This window comes from Branchiostoma floridae, chromosome 10 (genome assembly GCF_000003815.2).
Source record: "Branchiostoma floridae strain S238N-H82 chromosome 10, Bfl_VNyyK, whole genome shotgun sequence".
NCBI lineage: Eukaryota > Metazoa > Chordata > Leptocardii > Amphioxiformes > Branchiostomatidae > Branchiostoma > Branchiostoma floridae.
This window is the reverse complement of record NC_049988.1, coordinates 3,099,264-3,108,885: the sequence shown is the minus strand read 5'-3', so window position 1 is coordinate 3,108,885 and position 9,622 is coordinate 3,099,264. Positions and strand designations below refer to the sequence as shown.

General features: G+C 40.2%; 1 protein-coding gene across 1 annotated transcript; it reads left to right on the top strand.

Annotated features, from left to right (window-relative positions):
- The first annotated feature begins 1,674 nt into the window (after positions 1-1,674).
- Positions 1,675-8,608, top strand: LOC118424507. Its single transcript, XM_035833086.1, has 5 exons — positions 1,675-1,765; positions 1,971-2,006; positions 5,294-5,436; positions 6,730-6,966; positions 7,249-8,608. The coding sequence occupies exons 4-5, from the start codon at positions 6,753-6,755 to the stop codon at positions 7,788-7,790; spliced, it is 756 nt and encodes a 251-aa protein (XP_035688979.1). The 5' UTR covers positions 1,675-1,765; positions 1,971-2,006; positions 5,294-5,436; positions 6,730-6,752; the 3' UTR covers positions 7,791-8,608.
- The last annotated feature ends 1,014 nt before the right edge of the window (positions 8,609-9,622 follow it).

Below are 9,622 nucleotides of genomic sequence, written 5' to 3'. Positions count from 1 at the left end.
CTAGAAGTTGCCTGCACCGAGCAAACTCGTTACTAAATAGTATACAATGTCATGTAAAAGTTTTACATGTAATCGGCATAACTGAGAACAATTTTGAAAAGTGAAAAAAATTCTAAAAGATTCTGTTGGATACATAAGAATGAAGCCAAGTACCACAGGAGTAAAATGCATGTTCGCCTTGTCGTAAATCAATAAATATGTGTGGTACTTCCTTCCATTTTGGTGGATTGCTGTTTTGGTGTCATTTATCAATGTTTATTATCATTTTTACGCACAAAATGAGAAGAACTCACCTTTTGCTCTAAAATCTATCATATTCCACTTAGTTTAATAATCTTTTAATCTTATCGGTTTCTATTGACATCACTTCTTTCATTATATATCTGTTAATTGCATGCAATAAGTATCTACACAAGGTTTTGCAATGAAGTAATAATTGTTTTTTCACAGAAGTTTAATCTGGCGAGCATGAGCGGCAGTAAGAGTCGAAATATTTCATTAAAAAACAAATGATCACAGATGCTTTTGTTTGGTTAGCGTTTGACTTCTTGATAATATGCATTTATGTGCAATAAAGGTAATAAACTCGCCAGTCCAGCACAATTTGGTCGTAGGTTTAACCCTGCTCTTAGACAATCGGCTTGTCCGTCTGACCGGAATCTGACCGTCCGACATATTTTGTTATAGTTGTGCGTGCACGCGCACGCGCCTGTGTGTGTGGTGTTTGGGCTTTTTTGCAGCTTCTTTTTTTGTTATAGCTGCTTCGTGTAATTACAAAGATCGAGTTATTACAAACAATGCGTCGATAAGTGGGATTTGTATCTAAAGGCCCCATTTTAGTAGACAGCGACCGTGCGGCAACCTCGCTGCTACCTTTTTTGGATCTGAGTAACCGTTGATTTCATGATAGAAATATCATATCAGATGTAAAAGTATGACAGAAAAAAACAATAAAAAATGAGAAGTCGTTCTTATCAATGAAATTCGCGCCCTTTCAACATACTCAACCGCTACGAGGTCGTCGTCCTAGCGGAAAGAAGGTGTAACTATACCCGACCAAGGTACATCGTCAATACTCACAAAATAATCTTAACACGTTGTATGATAGACGTGTTGTTGCCTCGGAGTCAACGTGAACATCATAGAAAACACACTATCACGTATATGTATTAGCGTATCTTACTATTATATAGATTTGTAATAGTTTTACTATTAGTTTTATAAGTAATATGTCCGTTAAACACTAGAGTCGTACAAAAAATAATTATATGATGCCAGAGATAGGTTGGGTACTCGAAGGTTGTGTTTGTTTAACCCTCGCAAGTATGCCAGGCTAGAATCAACACAACAGTACAAGGTACAAAGATTATGACAAGAACGTTAACAAGCGGTCAGTGATAAATAATGTATTTGCGTCTCTGGAGTCCTTATTTTTCTATTCCTTCTCGTTATATATACATATCTTTGAACAAAACGGAGAGTGTAATTGGGAGGTAGAAATTGTCATTGCTTGATGTTAATAAGTGCAAGTTATCAGGATCGATTTTTCATTCTAATACAGGAACTACTTATTACCTACCGACAGTTAAATTTATGCGGCGGATGGATATGCAAGGTGAGTTGGCGACACAGATCACGTGGGTTGCCAGTCACAGGACTGGTGTAATGGTTCTACAGAACAACCATAAAAACCAAGGCATTTATCGGAGGCTTCTAGAATTCTAAAGGGTGATATACGGACCTAGTGACGTGAAGTGACATTGTGGTGAGACAGAGTTCAATGTTTCGTATATGTGACGTCTTTGTTTTTGGACAGAGAGAAACTACTATTTTGGTCGGATTTACGCCGTGAGTACGCCCTGACCTGTGCTCAAGGTACACCTTGCTTATTTAGTATTTTGGCTGTCTGTATTTTTAATTTCGACACACAATCTAAAAGAATTTAAAGGACTCTTTTGTTCAATTTTCAGAACCTACAGCAGCTATGTCCACCACTGATGGTAACGGTAAGACATGTTACAGTATGTGACCCCAGTGTATGGCACTGCGGCGAACTTAAAATTACTGCAAACACTCCACTTTCCCGCTAACGCGAAATTAAATCCCCGCGAACTTAAATGCATTTACAGTATTCCAAAGCGACGGTTTGAAGAAACCCCGAGAATGAAAAAAAGACATGGGAAGCTGACATTCTTTTATTTAGCATTTCTTTATTTTCCAGACTAGAGCCTTACGTTGTGCTTTACACGGAACCGTCTCCTTCACCGTTCATAGGCCTTTCAGAAAGTCTTTTTGTGAACATGCGCGATTCAACATTAAATTGAAGTGAGATCGCTTGGCGTAATCGGCAGCGCTTTGGGTTCAGGCCCAAAGGTCCCGAGTTCGAAACCTATGCTATTTCCGATCTTGTGCCCTTGGGAAAGGCACTTTACATTTTCCTCACTTCACTCAGGTGAAGTACCTAGCTTCTGCTAGGGCCGTCCCTTGGATAGCAAGTTAAATGGAGAGCCACACCCCGGGCACGTAAAAGAACCCATCACACTTACCGAAAGAGTAGGGGACACAAAAATAAAGTACAGAAATTACCCTACTAAAGTCAAACACTCCACTCAGTTAATTTTCCTCCGTCGGTATTGACTTGTGTATGAAGGTAACTTAAATCAACAGGACACGTTAATCAGAGCCACTGTTACTCTTTATTCAAGCAAAATGATTTGACCCAAGAGGTTTTCAATCGAGTGTTCTAGGAAGGCCATTCCATCCTAAGACTGTACTCGTGCATCCTGGAGGTAGTGTGTTTTGTGTGAACGGGCGGTTTAATCTTGCAGAATGGCTTTTGCTCCATTGTGAAAAAGGTAAATACAATGCGACACAATGACGAACGGTGTCCTTATTTCCACCGCATAGAGGTTGCCTTGGATGATGACGAACTTTGTTTGTTTGGCAGCTATACCGCCCCACACCATAACGCTGCCTCTGCCACCAAACGCTGTTAAAGTGGGGTCACACCTGCGTATATTTTTAAGTGCTCACGATTTCCGCATGAAATTTTGTCAATTTGCGGCCGTACGCCTATTATTTGGATTTTTTTGGAATAAATTAAATTATACATCGAGCCCATCTGGCGTTTGAATCCGACTTCAGCGTATCCATTTCGCATGAGGTGCGTATGATTGCATATGAAATGCGCAAAAGAATTTTCCGTGCTGCGAATAGCTGCGTATGCTGCGTATAAAATACGTATGTTCGGCGTATTCCAGACGCACGCGACGTCTATCGACCGCAAATAAAGTCAAAGATCTGTTACACAAAATGACACGTGTGTTACACAAATTGACCCAGCGCTTCAGCAGGTTCCCTTCCCTTCCCTGGAGGCTCTGTTGGGACCAGTCACATTCATGGTGTCCTGCAAGTTGTGACCATCTCTCCATGCCCCCGGTACAAATTCGTCGGTCCTGGCCTGGATCTGCCATCTTGAGATGATCTGTTTTGTCTGGACTCAGATGCACCTTCGTATTTATTCCAAATCTGGAGTGTGCGTCGATCACGCTATCAGTACGAGTAGTATGCGCGATCGCAGAACGTACGGTACTAAATCTATTCGGGCATTCGTCATATGGTCGTTCATGTTGCGTTGCGTCTGCGCTGTAAGTACGCTATGTACTCGCAATACTGCGATATCCGCGTATTACTGCGTATAAAGCGTCTTCATACCGCACTCGACCAACGTGGGACCGCTGTATTGCGTATCCATAAAGTTTTGGCCACCAAACTGCGTACGAAGGATAGTTTTGTGCATGTCCAAAACTATCGGGCGTACTGGGCGTATATTTTCGTTTGCCTGCGTACTTGAAACTTTCTAAAAACGATTCAGATGCGTTGGAGGTACGTCTTGTGCGTGCGGCCGCGTATGGAAGAAATTAGCCTGACTAAAATCGCGCCCCTAGCGGCCGGCCCTACGATTGCCGCCACCCTAGTCATTAAGCCCAGCCGGCGAGAGCTTGTGTAAACACAGGCTAGGAAGAAATTAGCAAAAATGTCAAAACGGAACTCATGCGGCTTGAAAATATACGCAGGTGTGACCCCACGCAACAAAAGACCGCTCTAGAATCATCCCTGTTCGAAAATGGGACACTTCCAATTAAAATGTACGAATTGCCTGAATTGACTCTTCCAGTGCACCCATGTAAATAGGTCAAATAGACCAGTCCACAAACACAAGATAAAAATAGAATTCAATCACCCAAAACTGAATTTGAAAAAAAAAATCCGTGCAAGAATGGACTCTTCATGTGATACCCGTATGTAAAATGGAGCAGTCTAAAATTAAAATGGTTTTTGGCATAATCACCAAAGTTTTAAACATGAATTTAAAAATTGCGCCCCCCTCCGCGCAAAAATTGACTTTTCCGGGACTTCCCATGTAAAATTACTATCCAGGCAGCTGTTTTTAGTCGTCTTTATCGGGCTTTCTATGTTGTCATGTTTGACACACACTGTGGTCATGTTTCTTGAAGTCCGCCAGGCAAAATCTAGGTTATACAAGATACAACACAAAATATTGTGTCAGGCTAGGTCGTTGGCTGCCTATTTCATCAAACTTTAGACATGTCCAGGCCTGCACCCGCAGAAAACAGTCACCAGTCTCTAGCCATTGGAAAATGACCCAATTGCAAACAAATCTGCAAACACGTTATTTTGACATGGCACAAATTTTAGGTCATTCGGTCCAGGAACGATGGAGATGACGTGCTTTGAAGATTTGACAGGAGAATAAAGAAGAAACATTACGGATAGGATACAATATATTTCACCATACCTATGTCATGGCTGAAATATAAATATGGATATACATGCTATTCCTGTTCACTCGATGAACCAGAAACAAGCTCAGCCTCGTCAGGTGGTTCGAACAGAAGATAGCTCGACGGCATTATCCAAGACAACATTGCCGCGTTACAAGTCTTCTGTCCCAACTGATTTGCATACGTCACCTATTGGCGATAGTTCAAGTGTGTGTGTTTGTGTTCATGAGTCTGCCTGTGAACTGCATACCTCGATACGTTTGATCTATATATTACATTAGGCATGTTGAAAATATTAGAAAAATACAGAAATGACTGGATTATGAGATCCTTCCTGTTTTCTAAGGTTCAGTAGAATTATTTGTTTGTATTGACATGTCGCGTACATCTGTGACCATCAGGATTTGAATACATTGTCAAAAGCATTTGACTTTCGTATCGCATAAAATTATACGTGATTACGTATAAACATAGAACTTTTTTTACAGTAAATGATCTGGCAGCGAGCACTGGAACAACCTTTGCAACGCACACTGAGACTGTTCTGTAGTACCACACAAGACAACATTGCGGCGCAACACGTTTTCTGTCACAACCCATCCGTATACACCCACTGTTCGTGTTATTCCAGGTATGCTTTGCTGATTTCTTCGTTAACGCGCGCCCCAACAGTGTGTATGTCTGAATGCGTGATCGCTGTGCAAACAGCAGAACTAAAGATGTGGTCCTTATGATATTTGGTATGTTGGTTGTTGCTAATGAAATTAAGTGTTTACTAGATGATGCATCACCTAAAAGCTTTTTAAGGTTCTGCTCTGAATCTACTAAAAAAACTTCGGTTTTGTGATATTTGGGGTTATGGGTATGTTATGGTCAATTTTAAATGTGCTCAAAAAGGAGAATCTTTATTAAGAGACGAATGGGTTTTGGATTTTCGATGCATTCGGTGTGTAAAATTGACATAATAGGATAGAAAATCAGGCAATTGATTATTCAGGAGCAAATAGTAAAAGCATGTTTGTAAATGCGCTATAAATGCGCTAAGTGTATTAGTTGGGAATTCAGACAGTTGGCAACTCTAACAGAAAGGAATGTAAAAGAAGACTTTATTCTACGCCATGTGCTTGTTAAAGTAATTTAAACTTAAACAAAATTAGACATATAACAGGAAAGCCCCTTGTTTAGATACCACAATCGTATTTTGTTAAAATTCATGCTTGTGACCCGTATTATTTCAAAAAAGATAATTTACTGGTGTGGATGAAGGGAAGAACTTATTCCTCGCCTGTTGTACACGATGCAACGTATATAATAACAATTACAAAGCAATAATTATAATTATAAGGGTAACCCTTAACGCTATGACTACAAGAAAATGGACGGAAATGGCGTATTGACATAATCTATGTTAATCGCTTCTTTTATGCTACATTATCTCCTTAAGGTCTCATTGATGAGTTTCTTCTTCCCATAGACTTCTAAGTTATAATTCGTGTTTTACATGGTCGCGTTTATAATGAAGCTACGTGAAATGTCAGCAGATTTTTCATTCTATGTTTGACTTTGACTTTATTGAGATCCACATTTAGCTGACAACATTTGAGCACATTTACCCTATATCGTGGGGAAAAATTGCCAATGACTAGAATCCATAGGTTTGTTGTTTATAGCAATTACAAGCTACAATTAGTCAATCCCCACAAAAGGCACTTTTTCCCTGCTAGTGTACAACCGCACCACTCAGAACCCAGGACCGTGTACCTCCGACCTAGCGCGCGTAGTCTTTGGTAAAAAAAATTATTGATATACATAATGAGACGCCCTTTGCATAATCTGTAAGGATCTGTTAACATCATTTTGTGATCGTCTTAGATCTCGGAAAGTTTTTTTTTATAATTTACTTTTCATTTTACCTATGTACCAGGTGTTCCACCAACTACCAGACCAATGACAGACAACCAACCGGCCAGTTCGAATTCCAGAATTGATGTTCTATCTCTCACCGGTATTGGGATAGTAGCTTCTGTTTTTGCATTGTTTGCTGTCATCTTGGCCTTTGCCGGATTCAAGTTCCTATGGAAGAAACGACAGCAACGAGCAGCCGATCACGACCGTCCGGCTGCCGTCAACAACCCTGCATTCGATGAAGAAATCTACGATGGTGAGCCATTTATGTTTTTTTTTACATTTGAAAAATATGTGTAATAGATTCATTAGCTAGATTTCTATCAACTGATATTTACCGATGTGTATTTGTTAAATCCCTCTTTATTTCATCGTCATCATCATCTTCATCATCCACTGTGTTCTGCCTCTCCCTCTTTATCTAGTATATGATATTGTAAGTATGTGTTCTCATGTTTTTTAACCGTAACTGTTGTGATTTTTAAGGATTTCTTGTTTATTCCTTTTGATTTATTTGATATATTTTCTTTGATTACAGTGATAACAGACGAAGGGTTCATTGGAGTAGCCACTCTCCCTCCGCCAATTCCACCACCCTTAAAGCAAAAAGATGACGACTATCTGGACGTATACAGATCAGTTCTGGAAACGTCAAACGTTCAAGATTCCTCGGCGTATAATCCAGCGACGCCTGGCGATCCTATCAAAAATCACACCCACAAGTCTGGGCACTTGCCAGATGACACCTCAGAGCATGAAGATAACACTTACCTGGACTTAAATGGGTCGGCGACAAAAGACATGAACGTCTCCGAAGTCCTAACACCGACACGACCTATCTGCTCCTTCGACAATAGTATTCACACGCCTGTCAATATGCTTGATGACGCTGATACTGATCAGGAATACACCTACCCCACCCGGCCAACTGATCCGTACCAGCCCCTGGGTGGTTCCTATGAGCGCCATCATGACTACCAGGGTCTGCACAGCAAAGGTGGCAACGGTGAGCAGTCCCAGAACACAGATCACGACTACAACTATCCCAAGTGGGAAACCGACTCATATATCAGCCTCTAAGTGGCTCCTACCAACACCATCATGAGTACCAAGGTTTGCACAACAAACCACGTCCCCAAGATACTTCACACGACTACTGTCTGCCTAAAGTCGACTATTTATAAACCTACATCTATTTGCCTTATACATAGAAGGAAGGATGCCTATTACTGCTACTATTAAGACGGACAGTGATTTTTGTGTGTGCTTGTCATACTGATGACAAATGCAATACAATACCTAGCATAATAAAAGGTGGCGAGACAGAGAAGCAAAAGGTAGTGAATTCGAAAATGTTGACACTGCCTTCGGGACTTTATGAAGGACGTCTGAAGGTGGATGGCTGAAGTTGGAAAAGGACCCAGGTCCTCCCCCTATAAAAGCTATTTTCTGTCAGGGAGCAAGGATCGAAATTGACTCTTACCATCATCCCGACATCATAAATGGATTACTCTCTGTAGGCGTCCAGCTCAACCCGCCTGGCCACAAGAACAATATAATGGAACCAAAGCAGACGACAGGTTCCATTATATTGTTCCTGTGGCCAAAACTGTTTTACCAATCTGTAAAACTGTCATTTTCCCCACTAAATTTTCATACTGATATGTACATCGATCAAACTCTGTTGGCAGTGATTATTTCTATCACTCATTTTCATTGGATTTCTCTTACAATTGATTAGTTCTTTAAAGACGACAATGACAACTGTCAGCCAAGATAAAACCGGTTTATTCGAAGGCCAGGGTAATCGCATTATTGATTTGCGTGATGCAAACGTTAACACGACCAGCAGGTAAAAACAAGAGCTTTTAAAAAAAGCTGGTCTTTCGCTTACTTATATTGTGTAGGTAAAACTTTTACCAGATGAGTTTCAGAACAGTTTCAATGGTATGAACTAGGGGTGGGTACTGGAACAGAAAATTCAGGTACAGGTACAAAGGATCAGGTGCAGGTCCGGACTTGATGGTCTGTGCAAACTTTTGAAGGGGCGATACTCAAAACAATTGTCCATTTCGCTACTAAGGAATTAGTGGAGTATCTGATTACCACTGGTGTTATAAAGTCCTATGTTCATGTGAACAACACTTGCTCTGTACGTTGACGTACAAAGTTTATTCAATTTGTTCTCGTAATTTATTGCACCAGTAAGCCCTTAAACGTATAGATGCCTGCTGATATAATGTGTTCATTTTCTAATTGGTGCAGCATCCAGTTTACTGATTTTTGTCAGGTCTGTGTCTGTTAATAAAATTGTACTTAATGAGTTTCAAAATGCAAATGCAGTTTCATTGTGGTATGTTGAAAGGAACGTTTCATTTCTTTTCGGAAAGCAAAATTATTGAGATTTTGATTCATTACGTCAGTGGTTATGGGCCACAAACTCACTCCATCGGGGTAGCTTGGAATCTTCTCATTTGAAATCAATTAGATAAAATATTAGTCAGTGTATTTTACATATATCAAAGAGGGATACACTTTTGTTGAAGTTTCTTCCACGAAGATCCCTTGAAATTTCGAGTACCGTATATTCTCGAATAAAGTACGCACCCCAATTAAAGTACGCACCCCTGATTTTGGACAAGTCTTAGACAGATCTTTGGGACTGAAAGGTAAAATGGAAAAACTCAAATAAAGTACGCACCCCTTCTCCACCAGTTTTGAACAGACCTTTAACTAAATAAATTCGAATTTATGATGTTTTCCCCTGGTCATTTTGCATAAAATAACCTGGGTTTACACTGTCATTGTCTCTATAAACTTGTGAATTGCCTGCTGCAAATTATAAAAATCACTGAGAACTGGTAGAAGAAATCAGGCAAAATCAGTTGTACAAGTCAAAGTCACTAACTCAA

Bases quoted from the DNA above. Each gene is read 5' to 3' on its own strand.
- LOC118424507 (XM_035833086.1), top strand. From the start codon at position 6,753: ATGACAGACAACCAACCGGCCAGTTCGAATTCCAGAATTGATGTTCTA. The intron at 6,967-7,248 runs GTGAGCCATTTA...CTTTGATTACAG, and splicing joins CGATGAAGAAATCTACGATG to TGATAACAGACGAAGGGTTC.